The sequence below is a fragment of the Homalodisca vitripennis genome, unplaced genomic scaffold, assembly GCF_021130785.1.
Source record: "Homalodisca vitripennis isolate AUS2020 unplaced genomic scaffold, UT_GWSS_2.1 ScUCBcl_1550;HRSCAF=5305, whole genome shotgun sequence".
Taxonomy (NCBI): Eukaryota; Metazoa; Arthropoda; class Insecta; order Hemiptera; family Cicadellidae; genus Homalodisca; species Homalodisca vitripennis.
Window position 1 is genome coordinate 83,802 of NW_025777707.1, and position 22,547 is coordinate 106,348.

General features: G+C 36.3%; 1 protein-coding gene across 1 annotated transcript; it reads right to left on the reverse strand.

Moving 5' to 3' along the window:
* Positions 1–3,023: 3,023 nt before the first annotated feature.
* LOC124371540 (pyrimidodiazepine synthase-like) lies at positions 3,024–20,145 on the reverse strand (the record flags this gene model as incomplete). Its single annotated transcript, XM_046829892.1, is given in 4 exon segments — positions 3,024–5,977; positions 17,483–17,598; positions 17,774–17,900; positions 19,926–20,145. Coding segments are annotated over 4 exon segments (595 nt in total), but the record flags the coding sequence as incomplete, so codon positions are not given.
* Between the last annotated feature and the right edge of the window lie 2,402 nt (positions 20,146–22,547).

A 22,547-nucleotide genomic window follows, 5' to 3' on the forward strand; every position in this document is an offset into this window, starting at 1 on the left:
ACACTGCACAGTATTAAACAATTATATGGTACTCCTTTAAAATCTAGACTGTGACAGGTTAATTATTTATCTAAAGGCTGCTTTGAACATCATTAATGGAAACGATATATTTTATTAAGTTTTTAAAAATAATTATCTGGATTAAAAGAAACTATTAATAGACTATTTTTTTTTTTTTACCCGGTCACTTGGGATCTTTAAGGTCCCAGGGAGGTCAACACACTTCCGGGTCTAGTGATAGCCTCAAACTTCTCCTTGAGACTCACTTCCCTGACTGTATCTTTGAGAATGACGACACTGGAACGTCTGGTAAACCGCGAGGCAGGCTCACGGGCCAAGAGCTTGTCGTGGTAGCTGGGCCATTGCCAGAAGGATTGTCACTCTCTCTAAAAAGCCAAATGGGCAATTTCTAAATTTGCCCCTTTCAAATCTGCAGGAGGGGATGGAATCTTTCGGCCCTGCTTCAACAAGGGCCGGAGAATCTCCTTACCCTCCTATGTGAAACTATTCAGGGCGAGCCTAGCCTATGGGTACATACCACAAGTCTGGCGTCTCAACAGGGTGGTCTTCATCCCTAAAAAAAAGGGAGAGCGGACTACTCTGTCCCTAAATCTTTTCGTTCCCATCAGGTTTATCTTCGTTTCTACTGAAAACATTAGAAAGACTGGTGGAGAGGCACCTGAGAAAGGGAGTTCTCTCAGACACTCCCCTTCATCGCAACCAACATGCATACCAGCAAGGCAAATCCTGTGAATCAGCACTGCACCAACTAGTCAGTAGGATTGAGGATAGCCTGTCCGCCAAGGAATTGGCATTGTGCACCTTCATAGTTGAAGGAGCTTTCGACAATGCCAAATTCACTGCAATGGTAAGTGGGAGCACAGCGACGTGGCCTCGAGCAGCTCTGTGCCGGTGGCTTAGGGCCATGCTGTGGCTCCAGACGGATCAGGGCCCGATCTTAATGAAGTATCGCTTGTGATCGCACCCACAAGGGGATGTCCCTCAAGGAGGCATCCTGTCACCTCTACTGTGGAACCCTAGTAGTAGATGGTCTACTTGAGGACCTTACTAACAACGGAATCTATGTCCAAGGATATGCAGACGACATAGTCCTTATGGTACAGGGAAAATATACAAATGTTGTTGTTGATATCATGAATACCAACCTTCAAAACATGTACACAACTGGTGGTCAGGGAGAGGGACTGAAAGTAAATCCCTCTAAGACAGTAGTTGTACCATTCACTAGGAAAAAGAACCTAGAGTCTCTTTCTAGGCTGAAACTCGCATCCACTCAGCTGGAGTGGTCAAAGACAGTCAAATATTTAGGACTGACTCTAGATCATAAAGCTTACGTGGAATGATCATCTTAATAATATCCTGCACAAAGCAAAGTGGGCGCTCAATGACGTCCAGGAGACTTGCAGGATTCACATGGGGCGTAAAACCCCACATAGCACTATGGCTTTACAAAGCAGTTGTAAGGCCTCAAATCACTTATGGTTCATTAGTCTGGTGGACAAAGGTGAATCAGGTAACTGCCAAAGCCAAGCTTGAAAGCTTACAAAGGCTTGGCACAATCTTTGGTAACCGGAGCATTCAGGAGCCAGTCCCTCAGCGACCCTCGAGGTGGCTTTAGGACTTCTACCTCTTGATGTCCATATAAAAGCTGAAGCGCGTAAGTCAGCCTATCGGCTGATGGTTGCTGGCTTGTGGAGGGAATGGCGCGTCTAACGCGAGCCATGGCGCCATCACTGAAGCTGTAAACCCAAGCGCTATTCTCGAAATGGTCTCCGACACAATGAGAACGGAGTTCGTATAAGCCATTTCTCTGTTGACTTCTACTCCAGAGATGAGTGGAAATCGCAAGATAACATCCCAACAATAAGAAAGAGCTTTGTCTGGTACACGGATGGCTCGGCTTATTAAGGGTAGAACTGGATATGGAGTGTTTAGTCAATCCCCTAGAGAACTGCCCTTAGCGGCAGTTTGGGTCGGAACTGCTCCATATTTCAAGCCGAAATCTATGGTATCCTAGCCTGTGCCAAACCTAGGCCTCACCAGAAGGTACCAGGGAATGAACATCTGTATAATGTCAGACAGTCAGGCAACTCTTAAAGCTCTTGACTCCAACAGCATTTCATCCAGGCTTGTGTGGGAGTGCTTTAACACTCTCTGCAAGCTTGGATCACGCAACTGTGTGCGTCTATGGTTGGGTACCTGGGCCACACGGCATAGGTGGCAACGAATGCGCCGACAGGCTTGCCAAAAGCGGAGCAAGCATGCCATACACCGGTCCAGAAACCGAGTTGTGGTATAAGCAAGTCAGCCGCTTACCAAAGTATAAACAAAATGGTCCAGGAAGACACACCGCGTGCGGTGGCAGAGTCACCAAGGACAAGCACTCGGCAAAAGACTGCTTGCCGATTCTAGCTCCGGATTCACCAAGATGGCTGATGGGCTGGGCAGGGATCGGGTTTAAGCAAGTGATTGCCTTGATCACTGGACACTGGCCACTTCAGGAAACACCTAAACACTCTAGGTTTACGAAATGAGGCCTCGGAGTGTAGACTCTGCAATAAGTCTGAAGAGACTGCAAAAACACATAATACTGGACTGTGAGAGACTGGGAGCAAGGAGAAGGGCTCTTTTCGGTGACAAACAACCAGGCGACGAACCAGATGCTAGTATCGGGGAAAAGCTTCTTAGCCTAATTAAGGGCACGAAGATAGGCTTACCCCTCTAACATCAAAGGGGCACACAATAAGCTCAGGTTGACGTGTGAGGATCTATGAATCCACCCCAATATCCCAAAGGAAAAAAAAAAAAAAAAAAAAAATAGACTATTTACTATTCAGTTATAAGCAATAATTTTATAAGTTTATGGATGGGTTATGTAGCGCATGTATTGTTTGAACATTTGTTCAATTAATATCCTACTTTCAATAAACTCTGATAATGATATATTTATAACAACACACATAAGTGAACCATCTCTGTAGACTGTATAAAGAAAATATAGGTAACTGCTTATATTGTTATATTCTGTCTCTACTAACTTGCCAGAACTACACAATGAACGCCGGTATATTAGGAATATCTCTATCAGGAAAAACTTAAAAGAAAATGACAAAGAATAACAAATTAAGAAAATATATTTTATAATAAAAAAAACTAATACCATAAGTTTTTAAGTTTAGTAATGAACATTTCTTATGCTTAACATTTTTATATTGCTAGTTTAAAATAAGATACAATGAACCTCTACATATGTAACATTTTAAAATGTGTCACTAAAATACACTTAAGAGAGTGTTATAACTATTATACTTATCTAGAGTCTACAGCACATCACAGAAATATACCATTCTCTAAAGGCAAGTATTAAGGGACATATGACTTAGATCATCACTGAGTATTACAAATTATGACATTAGGATACTTCAACCATAAGAAATCTACAATAAACTTTGAACACAAAGGGAGTTTAAACCTATCAGTTAGTCCTTACTGAAAACTTAAATTCATGGATTCATGGACCTACAGTATATTTTAGGATACAACACATTAAACAATATCGATATGTGACACTAAAATTATTTAATAATAATATAAACAAAAATTATTTAATTAAATAATAATGTTATAGCAATGTTCATTAATTATTACACTTTTTACTTTTTTCTACATTGCACTTCAGTTTACCACAGCAAAATTACTATAATAATATTATGTTGATTATTGCACAATTGAATTTGTCTATTAAATTACAATACTAAAATATTATAGTTGTTAAAAATAATTAAGAATAGATTCAAATTACTTACATTTTGTAATGTTGATTATAGCACAATTATTTTTTTGTATTAAATTACTTACAATACTAAAACATTTTAATCATTACAAATAATTCATAATAGCTATCACTTTTTCCATTTTAAAAATGTGTACAGGGAAGATATAACTCTTTATGTTAAATAAAATATACGGATCAGATGAGTATCATGATAAATATTTAAGCGAGTGACATTCTTCATGAGTATAAAATAACAGGAACAAGTTTGTTTTACTAAAACTCTTATGCCTACATGTAAGATTTTGTTTTCCAATAGTACCCATATTTGATTCCAGTTTTAAAACTATAAGTTAACTAATCAATCTACAATTAAGTACAATCACTAATGTAAGTACACAAAATTGCTGCAATTACTTCACAACTTGTTCTTAAATAAGTGATCAATAAAACATTCTTTGTTAGAATGATTGCATTCAATACATCATTAACTTATAATGTGATCATAATGTCTTTTTTTACAATTACCAATATTAAAACCAAAATAACTTACTAATTTTCCCCTAGGCATGTGTTACAAACAATAATTAAAACTTCCAAAGTTATTTGACCCTATTTTACCTTTATGGCTGCATCCTGAAGTCACAGCACTTGGAGGGGATTACCCTAAATAGTTCATCCAAATTTATCAGTTACATATAAAAACATTTTTCATCACTTCAGATTGTTGTTTGTGGAATCTTGCACAGATAATATCAAGAGTGTGCAAGGGCATTCAATTAGGATTGAAGTAAAGATTCTTTTGCTGCAGTTTGTGACTCTTATAGACTTGCTTGTTCATTATTGTGTAAATAGAGTGAAAGGTAATAGCAACATTGTACATATAGTACAAATATGTTATCATTTTTACTAGTAAAGCTTTAAATTTTTAGAATACATTTGTATATTTTAATTTTTAAAATAAATGTTTTAAAATGTATTGGTATAATACGTTTTCCGATTTTTTGCTTAATCTAGAAATCTTCATAATCTGATGTTATGTCTAGTTTCCTAATCATGAATGACATGAAATTTGATGTTGAACTTGATATGCTTGAAATAATATGTGATTTTTATTAGATATTATGTGTCACTTTAAACTTTGATAGAGGCAAACACCTAATAATAATTTTATTCATCAAAATATTCTTATATAAGAAAATAAATTGAAACATTTTCATGTATGCTAAAATGTTAAATAATTGTTTTTAACATGTGCCTACTCATAAACTACAAAACAAATATTTGTGTGAAAATTAAAATTTGTTAACTATTATACAAACTATCAGCAACAATCCCTGACTAAAGAGATTTATAATACTATGTTTAGGTTCTTTTTATGTATCTTATAGAGGGTTATGTCATACTCAGCAAGAAAGCTAAAATCTGTGTGACACTTCACCAACAAATGCTCATCTTATATTCAACAACTGTATAAAGAGTGGCATAAGAGACTTAACACGTTCACGACAATGGCTTTTTCCTGGCCTTTTTTTTCCTGTCAAATTTTCAATAATAATGACAAAAAACTGTAATCGATTTTTTATATCAAACTTCTAAGTACAATGAGAATGGTATGTAGGCTTCGCAATTTTGCACAAACACAAATATTTCAATATGTTTTTTTTTTCAATTTTTCTCTGTGTACCCCAAGGGGTACCTAAAAATATTAGTTTACCATAAAAGTTAAGCAATCGAGCACTTGACAGGGTACAAGATAGTCTGAGGTATTTATTCATGTGCGGGATCAAATTTAACAAACTACTAAGGCAGGCAAACAATAAAAACGCAATATATGCTTAGCAACGTGTACCTATTAGGCCAGTATATTAGGAATATCGAGTACACAATAGCAGTTGTGAAAGATCCCATGTATCCAATGGGTACATGTCATCATGAACATGTTAAAACCTTAACATTTTTTAAACGGCATTTCTATTATTTAAAATTATTTCATTGCATTAAAATATTTTGCCATAGTGAAGAGAACACAAAATAAAAGTTAGGTCCACCTTATTCACGAGTCAGTATATCATAGTCAGGGTTGCCAGACTGTTGGGTTTTCATGAAGCTCGCATGTTTCTCTGGGGACAGGTAGTACTGCTGAACAGCATCATCTGCAGTCATTCTTGAAATCCACTGGGCCTGTACACACACACACATTCACAAATAAGTACATCAAAGTCAGAGTTGCCAGACTGTTGAATTTTTAAGAAGCTAGCATGTTTTTCTGGAAACAGGTAGTACTGCTGAACAACATCATCTGCCGTCATCCTTGCCATCCACTGGACCTGTATACACACACATTTACAAGTACATCATAGTCGGGGTTGCCAGACTGTTGGGTTTTCATGAAGCTAGCATGTTTCTCTGAAGACAGGTAGTACTGCTGAACAGCATCATCTGCCGTCATCCTTGCCATCCACTGGGCCTGTATACACACACACTCGCCTTCGGCTCGCTGGGGGCTACGCCCCCAGGCCCCCAAAGTAAACGCTTGCAAATTCGGGGATAAGCGGAATTAGGTGACTGGTTAAGTCCGGACATTAAGTAAATGACAAGGGATTTAAAAAATTGACCTTTTTCATAAATTTTTTTTCCGGATTCGTAAAAACTTTTGACTTTGAGGGCATTTTGCGGTTTTTAAAACCGTTAGAGATACGACAAAAAGTGACTGGACCTTTTCTTGTTGGAAATTTAATTTTGTCTTTCGATTGTGCCCTCAGATTGATCTACGACCTATGGTTTAGCCAGAAATGAGCTCGGTGAGAAAAAGTCTGCACGGGTCAGCTATCTTGAATTGTTTAGTATAAAACATAATAAAAACCGACCTCAAGGCAGTATTTTAAGTCGAACTGGGGGTTTAATATCACCAGGAGACTATCTAGTCAAGGCGAGAAATTCCCTGGGTGGGTGGTGATTAATGTTAAGGAGGTTAAGACAAGAGGGGGTTTAATTTCGTCAGGATATTGTCTGGTCATATGAACAAATTCCAGGGGGGGTTAACGTTACCGGGGGGGATAAGTCTCCAGGGGGGTTATCTGGTCATACCAGGATCTTCCCAGGGGGGGGGGTTAAGAGATTTGGTGACTGGTAAAATTCGGAAATGAGGTCATGGCAGGAAATTCCCTGGGGGGTTTAATGTTACCAGGGGGGTTAAACACATCAGGGGTTGAATGTACAGGAGGTTATCAGGTCATACCAGGAAATCCCCGGGGGGGGGGTTAATATTACCGGGGTTAAATGACACACTTGGGCCTTTTTTAGAGGGTATGTGTCTGTGAACATAATAAATATTCCTCTGTCCCTATCTACTATTGACGCTTAGCTAACGCTCAGCCAACTCCCGAAGTCACTGAACCTTTTCTGTAGATCACGTGATTTCCTAAATCCCGTTTAAAATTTGTTTTGAGGTTACGACCAACCGTTTAGCCGCTATCAAGCCCGGAATGTAAATTTTTAGGCGAAAATGTCCAATATTTTCACTTAATCGCGTTTTGCGGTCAAACTAAGGGAAATATAGTAAAAAGTCACTGGACCTTTTTGTAGGTCATCTTATTTCCTAAATAAAACGTTAGTCTTATTTTGACCTCCGACCAATGGTTTCGCCGCTATCGACCCCAAAACAAAAGTTTCGCGTAAAAGTTACAACAAAAATTGTACATAATCACGTTTTTCGGCCAAAAACCAATCGAGATAGGGCAAAAAGATTACTGGACCTTTTCTGTAGATCGCGCAATTTGCTAATTTGATGGGTCAATCAGATTTGAGCTACGACCAACGGTTCGGCCGCTATCGGGCTTGAAACATTATTTTTATCGAAAAAATCTCTGGAATTTCAAAATGTTCGAGCGTTTTGTCGCTTAACCATGGAAGATAGAGCAAAAAGTCATTAGACCTTTTTTGTAGTTCACTTCATTCCTGACCATGAATTTTCCGTCAGATCCGAGCTAGCTCCAACGGTTCGGCCCGCTATCGGGCTTACAAAAAATGCCTGCAGGGGTGAAGAATGCGCGATTTTTTGGGAATTTTTTTGAGGGGTTGAAAATGAAAAATTCTCACTTTTCGGGATTTTCCTGGTGGTTACACGTGGAAAGCTATCTGTGTACCAAATTTCAAGTCTCTAACTCATCTGGAAGTAGGTTAGAATTTAGTTATACGTGAGTGAGTGAGTCAGTCAGTCAGTTACACATGCGGTTGTATATATATTTAGACTCGCCTTCGGCTCGCTGGGGGCTACGCCCCCAGGCCCCCATGATGTACGCTTGCAAATTCGGGGATGAGCGGTTAAATTCACGCTTGCAAATTCGGGGAATAAGAAAGATTTGGTGATTGTTTAAAATTCGGACTGAGGTCATGCCAGGAAATTCCCTGGGGTGGTTTAATGTTACTGGGGGGTTAAGACATCAGGGGTTATCTGGTTATACCAGGAAACTTCCCCAAGGGGGGTTAAGAGATTTGGTGATTGTTAGAATTCGGACATGAGGTCATGCCAGGAAATTCCCTAGGGGGGGGTTAATGTTACCAGGGTGGTTAACAATCGGGGGGTTTAATTTACTCAGGAGATATATGGTCATACAAGGAAATTCCAGGGGGTGGTTAATGTAACCTTCGCTAACGCTCAGCCAATTCACGAATGTGCTCCAGTAGACGTATACTAGTCAGTCGTTTTACTAAATTTTAACCAAAGTTTTGATTTAAAGAGCATTTTTACGGCTTAACCGTTAGAGATACGAGAAAAAGTGACTGGACCTTTCTTGTCGGAAATTTAATTTTGTCTTTCGATTCTACCGTCGGATTTGAGCTACGATCTCTGGTGTAATCGGTACAACGCTTGGGATAAAAGTCTGCATGGTCAGCTGTTGTGTAAACAGATATAGTGTAAATAATTTAAAACTACCTTTATCCGAATATTACGTTGATCAGGGGGTTTTTAAATTAATCAGGAGTTCATCAAACAGGAAATTCCCGGGGAGGGGGGGTTTATGTTCTCGGGGGTTAAAGAAGGCGTGGTACTTTTCTAGTAAATTTTGTGTCTGGGCACGAGGAATTTTTTATCAAAATAAAACGTTGATCAGGGGTTTTTAAATTGCTTCGGAAATTATAATTCCACGCAGAGTTTTGACAATGAACTAATATTTCATAAAATTAAATAGAAAAACACTCTGTCCCTATCTACTATTGAAGTTTCAATAACGCTCAGCCGACTCCCGATGTGGAGGGGGGTTTTATTCACTCGTTAACTTAGTAATACAAGGTCAATATGGAACCAGCATGAATCGCACCAATTATAGTTGCAAAATGTAAAAACACCTAAAAGTGACGACAAAGAATTAGCCATTTAGAGCATTTATCAGGCTTACGGAAAGCTAAACGACAGAAAAGCTGCTGAACCTTTTTGTAGATCCTATTAATAGCTACTTACAAAAAGTTTAACATATAAGCTAGGGCCAACGGTTCGGGCCACTATCGAGCACGAAAAGTAAAGTTTTTAAGTGAAATTTTCAACATATTCACGTTTTACGGCTAAACCATAGAAGATAGAGTAAAAAGGTCACTGGGCCTTTTGTGTAGATTGCACTATTTTGTATTCAAATCATATTTTGTATCTGGCCTAGAACTAAGATTTTGTCTAAAATATAGCCCAGGAATACAAAATCTCACGTAAAACTCACAAAATCAAAACTTTAAAAACGCGTTATGCGGCCAAACCGTTGAGGATACGGCAAAATGTTACTGATACTTTTTTGTAGATCACTCCGTTTTACTAAATCCCATTGAAAAATTTATTTTGGGCTACGACCAACCGTTTAGGCGCTATCGAGCCCGAAAGGTAAATTTTTGGGCAAAATTTTTAAAAATGTTTTCACTTAATCGCGTTTTGCGGCCAAACCAATGGAGATAGAGCAAAAAGTCACTGGACCTTTTTTGTAGATCGCTTCACTCCACACTAGCGTTTTTTTCGTCAGATCCGAGCTACGACCTACGGTTTAGACACTACAGAGCCTCAAACAAAGGTCTACAAAGCGAAAAATTGCCAAAATTCGACAAAAATGTTCGAGTTTGGAAGCATTTTACGGGTTGATCGGTAGAGATGTGGCAAAATCTAATGTGCCTATTTTGTAGATCAGACAGTTCGCTAAATCCTTCAAAAATTAGATTTGAGCTACGACCAACGGTTTATTCGCTTAGACGGCTCTAAAGCAAAAAAACTACACCACTTTTTAACCAGTTTCAACCGGTTATTAATTTTTTTGAAGGGTTAAAAAGTAAAAATATCCGGTTTTCAGACTTTTCCTGTGGGTTCATATTGCCAAAAGGTACCTGCATGCCAAATTTCAAGTTTTCCAGCACTTCTAGAACTATGTTAGAATTTGTATATATATGTCAGTCAGTGAGTCAGTCAGTATCACATGCGGCTGTATATATATGGGATTTACAAGTACATCATAGTCAGGGTTGCCAGACTGTTGGGTTTTCATGAAGCTAGCATGTTTCTCTGAACAGCATCATCTGCCGTCATCCTTGCCATCCACTGGACCTGTATACACACACATTTACAGGTACATCATAGTCAGGGTTGCCAGACTGTTGGGTTTTCATGAAGCTAGCATGTTTCTCTGAAGACAGGTAGTACTGCTGAACAGCATCATCTGCCGTCATCCTTGCCATCCACTGGGCCTGTATACACACACATTTACAAGTACATCATAGTCAGGGTTGCCAGACTGTTGGGTTTTCATGTTTCTCTGAAGACAGGTAGAATGCTGAACAGCATTATCCGCCATCACATCTGTCAGCCACTGGGGCTGTTTAAACACAAATTGACGAGTCACATTATCAAAGCCACAATTCAATGTTATTTGTATTTTTCTTAAATTTTTAATCTCTTGCAGCCTATAATCAGCTAATTCAAAATACTGTACAGACTCGCTAAAAAGCACTTTCAAGCAAGTGGTAAACATTTGTAGTGTTTTTTAATTATAATTACTCTTAATTATTGATAACACAGTAGAATTCCAATAAAAGTGGGGTGGATAAATGTTTGCAGTATATCTACAGCAATAAACAGAAAAAATAATGATAATCAATAATTTTACACATTAATTGTTATGTTCTTCATTCGAATAACACTGAAGTTCATTGTTCAATAGGGTGTAGGGTGAAGTAACCCTACTATAATTGATATCGTTTGATAGCGCAAACCTAATAGTTCAGTAGTGTACAGTAAATATACAGAGTAAGTTAAAAGTATGGATACACTCTGTTTAGCTTTCGATGGATAAAGTTGGAGGGATTGAACTCAGAACACCTTTCCAGAAAATAGAAGTGAACTTTTTAGTCACTGTTACAACTTTGCCCATTTCCTCAAAATTGGATTTTGGGGAGCAGCTCAAAAAATGTTTAATGAAAAAAACCCATTAAGTGACACCTCTTTTGAAAGGTCTTGATAAAAGAAGAAGAACAGTGGAAATCTATCTCAACCCAGTACAAAATGGCAGCTCAAAAATTTTACTAGGGACTTATGACAGGACTTTAACCAATTCAACTCAGCCTTGTCTATAACAAAACTCAAATTTGGATCTAGAAAGTTAATTTTCTTCCAGCAAAACATAGAATAGCAAATAAAATTGATCTTTTAGAACATATTTTACACAACAGAAATCCAGATCTAGTACTACTTACAGATCATGGACTTAAAGAATGCACAATAGATCATGATAGACTGGCTCACTATACTCAGATCAGTGCATATGGCAAGAATTAACATATTAAAAGAGGTGTTGCTATCTCATACAAACACAACCAACTTATACACAAAACTGAAATCTTGGAAGTAGAAGGAAGTGATTATTTGAGATGACAAGTGATAGTAATAGCTATTCAAATAAAAATTACAAAGAAAAATGCTTATGTCTGACTGATCACCAAGTTCTAATTTAAAGTACCAAGAGAAACTCGATCCAGGACACGCAAAACGATTCCTACCCATTACTTATAGTCGACATGGATTCCTTGTCTCCTCAACGAACTGGAGAGCAGTGCTAACATCTTCAGCCAGTCAATGGGAGCCTACAGGGAGTGTCTCAGACACTGCCTGACACCTAAACTTTCTTTTTTCTTTTTCCCTTGTTATTTTGTTGCTAAATTATTCTCTCTTTTGTTGGAGTGAGAAACATATTTAACACTGTCTTTTTGATTGTTTTTGTTAAAATTGTTTTTACCCGATTTATATTTCATTGCTTACCGGTACCGTTTTTGTTATAATTGTCTGTTACTTGTCCTATTCATTAATTTATTTATTGCATCAATTTTTACCAGTTTTTCCATGAAGTGGGTTTGACTAAATTATATCAAATCTACTCCTACATTTTTTGTTATTTTAAATTGGTGTTGTTAATTACTATATGCACTTTAGCTTCTCTTCTGGTTGTTATGGACTATTTTGCTGCAAATCAACTTAATTTATTTTTGTTAAGTTTGAACCAGTTTTGTTTGTTAAGTTTATAAGAGCTACAATATTGTCTAAGTCTATTTAATGGGAAATCGTTGAAATAAATACATAAATAATCTTGACTCTTCACTTCAGGTATTGTCTGAAACTTTGGCAAAATAATAACTCCAGGTACCAATAAACTCATCGTAGAAAACATTAACATTGACAATCTGGATGAGACTTCAAGAGAACAGACTGCACTAAACGAATTACAAAAGTTGTATAACATCCACAGATTAGACCTTCCACTCACCAGAATAACAACAGGATTATCAAACCATACAAGGCAATTTTACATATTAGATATTAGATATATACACTGAAAAGAAAGTTTACTCACAAAAACTTTCTGAGCTTAAGAAATTCACTAGCTATGGAAAATTGGGACTCTGTCATCAAGTCAACAGAGATGGATGAAGCCTATTCCCAAGTTAACTCTTCACTCCAATTTTTACTTGACTGTACACGCCCTAAGATGTAAACACTTAGTTACAAAATTATTTACGTATTGCAAATTACTTAGTTATAACATGGAAATTGCAAATCTGAAAGAATATTTCTTAAAGGCACAAGATGTTCTAACTGGAAGTGAACATTACAAACAAACTATGTCAGTATTGAAGAAAACATATGACCAAATACTTAACAGTCACAACAAGATGCCAATGCAGGATATATAAACCAAACAGTCAATGAATCCAAAGCTATTTGTAACACTATAAACAATCAAAAGCGAATGAAACTAAGTCTGAAACCACTAAATTAGATATGGTAGAGAACTTCTTACAGATACTGAAAAAATAGCTGATTGTTTCAATAAATACTTTTCAAACATAGCCAAATAAACACTTAAGCAAATTACATAAATGGTAACCCAGTATCAACTACTCTAAATCCAAGAGAGAATCAGACAACCCTACATCTAACAACTGCTGAAGAGATGGACAGAGTTTTGAGATCTTTACAATGCTTAACTTCTACTGGAACAGATGTGATTTCAACTAAGATCCTCAAATATTGTGAGAATGAACTAATAAAGCCTATGGTAGAAATCATAAATATGCCATTGGCAAGACATATTTCCTCCCAAATTAAAAATAGCCATAGTCTACCCTAAACTGAAACAAGGTGATCCCAATATATTACCAAAAATATTACTAATTACAAACCAATTTCTCTACTTCCATCTGCTTCAAAACTCATAGAAAAAAATTTACTCATCACTCTTAAATTGTATGACAAAGAACCATAGTAACTGACAAACGATATGGTTTTATTGCTGGCAAATCTATTATCACAGCAATTAATGACATTGTTAAATATATAATTGACAACTCAGAAATTGGTACACAATCGCCAGCTCGTACCCTGACCTTAGTAAGCCATTTGATTGCCATGGATATAACCTTATATTGACAAAACTAAAAACTTAAATATTAAACAAGCAGCTCTCAAGTGGTTTGCAAGCTACAGATAGATTACTCAGACATGAAACGGTTCACGCATGGAGGGGTGAGGAGTTTGAGGAGAAGTGTGGGCCGGGGTGGGTAAGAGGAGCGGGACGGCAGGTGCGGCCGGCAGCTACTAGCACTACTGCAGACATTGGGCTGATGCGTGTGTCTAGGCATTGTACTCCCTTAAAATTACATGACTCCAAGATATTGCTGGTTAACAAAATAAAATATTACTATGAATAAATATTTAATGAATAATAAAAACTTATGAATAAATTATTTCTGTGTAGTATACACTAGGCTTACCTTAATCATCCACTAAAGGAGTAATCCCAGCCATGCAGTCGTCATCGGTGATTTGTTCTTCGAAACGGCCGGAGCAATCGGCATCGCTTCCTTCGCTATCACTGACACTGCCCTCACTTTCATTGTCCTCCCCCAAGCTAATAATAAATCTCTCCATGACATCATCGATGATCCTTTCATGACGTAAATATTCTTCTTCCACCTTTTTCACGTGTTCGCAGCGGGTTTTCCATTCATCTTTAGTAATGGAATCAAACTTTTCTTTTGCTATTTCCTTAACACTTTTTGTAGAGAATTTAATATTTTTCTTTTTTATATACTCTTTTACCGTGGCCCATATCAATTCTAATGGGTTGAGGTCGGGATGGTATGGGGGTAACCTTACAACATGATGGCCTGCTTCTTTTAACATATGATCTATTTTAAAACTTTTAAATGATGGCTTGTTAATTTTTATTAAGTTGTACAGTTAAGGTTTTAAAATAGCTGAGTTGTGAGTAATATTTTTCTCAGTTAACCATTTGATCATATCCTTTTTTAAACTAGACGATGTTGGTGCTGTATTTAACTGTAATTATGGTAGGGCGCGTTATCAATAACTAGAACACTGTTCTTCTTTAGGTTTGGAACAAGTTTGTCTTCTACCCATTTCTTATAATTTTTAAAATTCATATCTTGGTGATAATTACCTGTCTTCTTTCCAGATTCAAACATTACCAAGGCATTAGGTACGAACCCATCTTTACTACCAGCATGGAGAACAATCACCCGTTTCCCTTTACTTATTGAGTTCTTTAAACCTTTGGTTTCACTTTCTGTCCAAGTCTTGGGAGACCGCAGAAGAGCTGTGAAAATAAGTTTCATCCATATATACAATGTTATGCCCTGCTTCACGAAACTCTTGAATTTTCCTCAAATAATTTAACGTCATATTCAGAATATCTGACTTTTCTACGAGGAGTTTCCGATTATTTTCTGCCCTCTTCCACTTGAAACCTAGGTCCAAAATATTTTTTCTTAAACTAGATACACTCCCTTGATATTGTATTCTTTCTTTTATTGCCCTTAAAATACCCTTTAATGTTGGCCTTTCCTCTTCTGTTACGTGAAACTCGTTTATCACTCTTCTTAGTAAGCATTAATTAAAATCATCGAAATCACTCTTTTCCTTTTTTCTTGGTCTTCTTTTATGGGGAGTGGTGGTGAATTTCTTTGTTTCTCCCAGGGAATTTTCACTTTCTTTTAAAACTCTATACACGGTACTTGATGATTTTCCAAAAGCATCTGCCACTTTTAGTCTGAGCTGTTTTCCTGACATTCCAGGGTACTGTTTCTGCATATAATTGTAAACGTTGTATATTATTTCGCGTGCTTGACTGTGAATAACAGGTTTTTTTATAGTTTTAAAAACAGAAGCTCCTGCGTTGTCCATTGTAACAACTGATACGTATGTTTTTAGTCACGCTAATAGACACTTCACTCGTACAGCAGATAGAACTGACTGACAGCGCTGCTCGGTGAGCGGGGGCCGGGCCGCACATGCGCGCAGCGACATCTGTCCACTGCGCAACCAAGGACCGTTTCGTCTAAGTAATCTAAGAGTACCTTTGGGACAATCACAAATGATTGAACTAAAGGAAACAAACGGCAGACTCACTAGATCAGTACAGTCCAAACCTCTACCAGTATTAAGAGGTTTTCCATAAGGCTTTGTGCTCAGACCAATTTTGTTCATCTTATTCATAAATGACTTTCCGGAACACCTAAGAGAATACTGTAAAATGATCATGTATGTGGATGAGACTGTGCTACTTTCAGCAAATAGGAACCATGAACAACTAGCTATTTACACACATATTGCTTTCCACATGGCTCAAGAATATAGTTTAAAATGGCCTTGTTTTTAATTAAATAAAAAAAACAAATGTCACTGGGTAGCAAAAAATTATTCATAACTGAACTACAAGGCCTCTAAGCAGTTGATGCAATTAAACATTTAGGTATTACAACCGATGAGAACACGACCTGGACAAATCACATATGTAGTCTCTGCCTGAAACTTAATTTAGCATCATTTACATCAAAAAGAATAAAGGTAATGATCACTCAAGAAGCCACAAGCATTGTATAACATGCATTATTCGAAAACCACCTACGCTACGAAATAACTGTTTGGACTAGTCAAAAAGTAAAAAGTAAAAGTAAAGAATGTCTTATTTTACCAGGCGAAGTTAGGGCTAAGAAGCCCTCTCTAACACTTAACCTGGGGACCAACGGCTTAAAGGTGACTTCCGAACCACCACCAATGGCCGGGCAGGCGGGCCGCTTGCAAGGACAGGATCGCTCAGCGGTCACCTGTCTAAGCAGCAGCCACGCTCGGCGTTGCTTGATCTGGTTATGTTGCGATAACCGCCGTACCCACTACACTGTGCCACTGGTACCCACTAGTCCTTCAGGAGGTAATCTTCACAGAGCCCTGGTAGTGCAAAAAAGAGCATACAGAATAATGGCAGAACTACAACCTTCTTCAGAATGACAGACCTTCAGGAACATCCTCAAAGACTGAAAAATACTGACAGTAACATCAATTTACATTCTAGAAACCATCCTTACTGAATATTCAAAGACTATCTAAAACAGAGGAATCTGCATAACCCCTTTTTTCAGACAGGCTGGAGATTACACACTACCAGTCCACAGAACAGCCTTCTTTGAAAAAAAAACCATCTTATGAATTAAAGTTATTCCACTAACTGTCATTACATCTGAAAGAATATCTGCAAGACCACAATCCAGGGGCCATGACAAAACCCAACAGTATTAGCTGTGACCAAGCTTTCTACATGCTGGGCGAGTTCATCGAACAATGAACCTTGACTACAACACATGACAATGATTGATTACTTTAAAATTAACTCCACCAACTGAATGACATTATAACATATCTTAATGATATTGTTAATAAAGGATATTGTTTACTGTCTATAGAACATAGCCATTATTGATCACTTCACACGCCTAAGGTGACTTACATAAACTAGACAAAACTCCATATCCTCCATGTGGATAACTGAGGATGTCAGGTGACATAGGAGCCTCCAAGTAGCAGATTACAGAATCAAGCTATGGGCGTCAATCATGAAAGCTCATACAATTTGTTAAAATAATTCATAACCATTCCAAACAAAATAATTAACAATTTAATTTTGCAGTTTCTTAATTTTATTAAAGAAAGTAATAATATTAGTCTGATTAAAATATATTGTTTCTTGGCATAATAATCATTTTAGTATTAATATTACCTTAATTGTGATTTATTGTTTGTAATTAATTGTCAACTATTATATTTTTACATTAAAGGTTGTAAGTTAACACAAACCACATGTTACTTACTAAGTTTGGTAGCCTTTGAGCAGGGAAAACAAATTGGTCCCCATGAAGGATCTTGAACATTTGGATTCTTTCAAACCAAGGCCAGATCACATAGTCAACCATGCCTGGTTTATCACCTAAAAAGCACAAACAGTGTTCTAATGTCAATTCAGAGTTTGGAAATTGTACGTAGAAACAAATTTATTTATTTTTTAACTCTATGTTTTGAAATTTACATTTTGTTTTATTTATGAGAATTTGACTTAAATGAATAATAGACTAAAGTTAACGGTAAGACATAAAATAGTCTACCTCCAAAGAAAGATGTTCCTCTTGCAGCCAGTTCATTGTCAAAAGGTATTAACTCTTTCACAACATGTTCATACTCTTCAACGGAGGCATTGACACCAGTCATTACCTTGTAGAAAGGCCCTGTTACCTGAGGATAACACAGTAAAAACTATTAATTTGCTAAGAAAAGTTCTTGTAGTTGAAAAATAGTCATTTCGAGCAGCATATAATATGTACACAGTAAAAATTCTAAATTCTGATTAACTGGGCTGTTGACACAATGATTATTTGAAATTTTAGACTACGTAAAATCACCATCAAACTTTTACCGTTCCAGGGTCTTGATTTTGGCGAAGGAGGTGTCAAATGGAACTAGCACTTAACAAAGTGCCACCAACAAACAATCTCATTTTATCAAGATGCCCTCCAGGTAGAAAACTTGAGAAACAAAGCGTCTCTTTTTGTAGTCTCATGAGAGGTGAAATAAAAATAAACTGTGTTTAAGTGAGAATCATTTTAATATACACAGAAACACTTACACTTGCATAATATTTATGGTTTATATTTGTACTTTTTATCTATAACACTCAAAAAGCAGTCTGCACTAACTGTAAAGACCATGACAAAGAATCGAGTGATTGCTCCCCATTGGCAGAGGCAATTTAAAATATCCCTGTAGATTGAAATATCATGTGGTGGAATCGTTACTAACAGTTAAACAATTGGTTTTTTTTTCAATGTGAAAATATAATGTGGAAAAGAATTGTGGACTCGGACTAAATTAGAGCGTTTGTAAATGCCAACTTACTCTCAAGCTGGTCAGCTCAGAGGCCCTCACTGAAAATAGGGTGTACATTACTTGCAACTAGTTGCTAAGACTGTCAGATCAATGTTTACTGTCAGGAACCTGAAAGATGATGATCCATGCCTGAACTGGACATTTAAGAGAAACCCTGATGAAGGGCCATAGCGATTCTGGCGTGTCAACAGTTGTCAGAACTTGGTATAAAGGCAAAAGATTAATTGAATAATTTAGTACCTAATTCACTCCAAAGTTTCACTCAGAATAGCTGGTCCCTGGAGGAGTAATCTCAAGTGGTAAAGGGACTAATTAGAGGCCTTCGGACTCAAACAATCTCAACCTATTCTTAATTTTAATGGATGAGACCTCAGACATGCTTGAATCTAATTTTTTATGCCAAAATCTAGAATATATAATACCCCCATGTGCCTATTATTTTGGTAATCAGAACTGTCACTGTGGGATGAACCAAATGCAGGTTTAAGTTGGCCGCCGAACGAAAAAACCATGAATAATAAAGGTTGCTTAGGACAGTGGCCATGAAATGGGAATCTAGTAAGGAATGTAACAACTCACCTGCCAAAACAAAAAGTCCTAAAAATGGATTGCGGTGTAGCATTGTGCCTATACTCTCCCATCAATGGCAAAGTTGGTGGAGTCAGAGTCGTTCAACACTTTACATTACTGAACACTATTTGTAATAATTTTATTTTTACATGTAAGCCCATACCATTATTTACTTTTCTATGTAACTTAATTTCCTGGAATATTGATCCTATCAAACAAGCTTTTGTATACTGCCAACATATAAGTTTGCTACCTGATTTAACAGCAACTTTACTGTAAGATGATCATTTTTATTTTATTGTTGTCATTGAGGCACTGACCTTCAAACAGTTGCAAAAAACATGTGATTCACTGAACACTAGATTGGGGTTGTATGAAGGATGATCAAATGTTATGATGAGATCTTCCGTTAGTAATGTTAACAACCAAAGTAGTATTATTTTTGGAATGTACTTATTTAACATTGTTTACTAAAATTTTCAAGAAAGAACTTCCTTGTTAATTTACTCCATATTATAAAATGGATTCACATGTGAGGAATCAACCTCCAGAGCCATCTCAAAGGATTAAGACAAGCGTTACGCAAATTGTTTTAAAGCACACACAAAAAAACAGATTATATTCATATTCAATCAATTATAAATATGATATCCAAACACAAATAAGGTACGTAGCCAAACTACTTCAGGTAACCTATAAAAATGTTTCTAATACTAAACACTAGAATTAATAAGAGGTGTCATTAAGAGATGGCATCTCATATTGGTAAACAATTCTAACATAGTATTCTGAACTAAGACCTACCTTGCCGAAGTTCTCTATTATGATTCTATCCTTGGCCTTCTGCAAGGGATCCTTACTATGGAGTGGTCTCTGAGAGTGACTCTCGTCCAGGTAATCTGCGATAATTAGACTATCGGAGACAATCTGGCCATCCACCAACAATGCAGGTACTTTGCCTGAAGGCACAGTATTTGTGTACCATTCTGGCTTTATCTTTAGGTTGATAAAAATAGGATCAAACCTGAAAATATAAAGTTTGGACAGTAAATTTTACAATAATGTTAGCAGTATTATATACATTGAATTCTCTGTATTAATTAAGACCAGCCCACATGGACAATTTAATACAATTTTTAGAAAGAATGTATACTGTGAGGACAAAGATTATTTACAACATTTAGTTATAAGAAAAGAATATTGGGGGAAATTTTAGGCCTAATAATACTTGATTGGGAATAGGGAATTTGGATAGATTCCCAACCACTTGACTGTAGCCTCTATACATGGTTAGTGCATAACCATTGGAAAGATAGGAAAGTGTGGAAAGATAATTGACGAGAAAGTTCCTCTGATTGCACCTTCCACATCAAAAATTGTAAGAATCAGTTAATGTGCTCATAAAATCATAGTACAATGATATACTAATGTTAGGATGTATAAAACCCTTCCCAGTTGTTTCACTGAGAGAGACTGTTAAATTAATATTCTGGTTCTACTTTCCCTTTTGACCCGTCTTTAAGTCTTTAGAAGAATTCGATCTACCCTTCAGGATAACAGTTCCTTATGCATTGTAGAATGATGCAAAGCCCCCTACTCATTCCCCACCCAGAACTACTAGAGTATAATAGTAGATATTAGAGCTGTCTGTACGTTATAGAAAAACATGAGTGACATAACAAAAAATGATAAGACTGTAATACCCATCATTGTCTATCCAGTCAAGACTTAACTAGACAGGATCTTATTTAGATGAAGCCTGAAAGTTTATACCATAACTACTATATGTAATGTACTAAACTGTCATGATTGAACATAGTGTTAATGTTTTGCAAGTGAATTAGGTTGCTCATCATATGATACCACCTCTCAAATACTGTGAGTCTTATTAGGAATAGTAAATGACTAAACATCTAATAATATATTACATATTAACTCATCATCTCTGAGTTATGATATAATATCAATAAAAATTAATAAATAAAATTATTTAACTGATTAAAACCAAACTTAGTCAAAACTTCTCATTTAGTAATTTAAATGTTAAATTTATTAGTAAACAAATTAAAGATTACACATTAGTAATAACTTTATTTTCATCCACTAAAAGTTTTAGGAATGCAGTAATTAAAAAAGTAACCATTTCAAGGTAACTTTCTCAGAAATTTTGATAAAGAATTCAGTGATCATTAATTTTTGCATCTGGATGACAATTAAGGAAGTTGAATAGTTTTTGTCTACATATATAGGCACAGTCCATTTTAGGTGTTTTATATGATCATCCATCAATATAAAACATCACTAAAATATACAAAAATTTAGCTTAACCCCTCAACTCTAACTATCTGTGAGAACTCAAAGAAATTTTGTTCTTTTAGTAGCCTCCGCCACTCCCGCTCCACTCAGTACCTTTCTCCCACCACGTGGGCTCCTAGTTAATGACCCTTTCTCCAGTCTGCGCCATATTTATAACTGTTGGGAAAACATGACATAAACTACAACATAGAGATCAGTGAGACCTTTTCTTTAACAATTAATTGCTTTTTAGTATTTATTTTTATTACTGTACCATAGAATTTTTGTCAGTCATTGTAAAAAGCCTATTTATCTCATGGTGAATATGACAGCAAATTTTGTGCCGTATATGATAGTTGTACTGAACATTTTTATATGTCATTTAATGAAGATAAAAATGCTATTTAAAAATGAAAGTGATGATTCAGAACCAACATTCACTGTTTCTGATGGTGACTTTTGATGGCTTAATCATGGACAATAATGATGAAAACCTACGTGATGATGATAAAACTTGAGTTCCTGTACCTCTATTACTTGTCACCACCATTCCCCTCCCATTTATATTGAGAAAAATAATGATAATTCTATAATATGGAGCATTAATGAAACTTCCAAACAACCGACAGAAAACTCAACAAGATATTATCAGAAGACTTCCTGGACTACATGTGGAGGATAAGCTTTAAAAAATCATCTACAGTGATTAATATTTTTAACAAACTGTAACAAATGTAATAGGACACACCAATACAAAATTTGAAAACTGCAGGGCTACCATAAGAGCTAATACTGAATGCATACCTATAAAGACATAAATCTAACTGAGTTGTATATTCTGATAGGAGTATCAAATCAGCTCATGGAAATATAATGTCTTTATTCTCAAAAATGATTACCTAGGAGACTCTTTTTTATAGTTACCACAATAGTAAAGGGTTTGAGATTCTCCTTATGTGTCATTTTGACTATCCTGCCATCTGAGATGCTTGTAGACAAGAAAACTGTACCACATTGATTTTTGAAGTTTACAACAAATTTATTGCAAACTACCAAAACCTGTCTTTTTTTTTTGGTAGATTTTGTAAGTGGTTATCTGTAGAATGCATTCATATATACATAAGGGTGAGG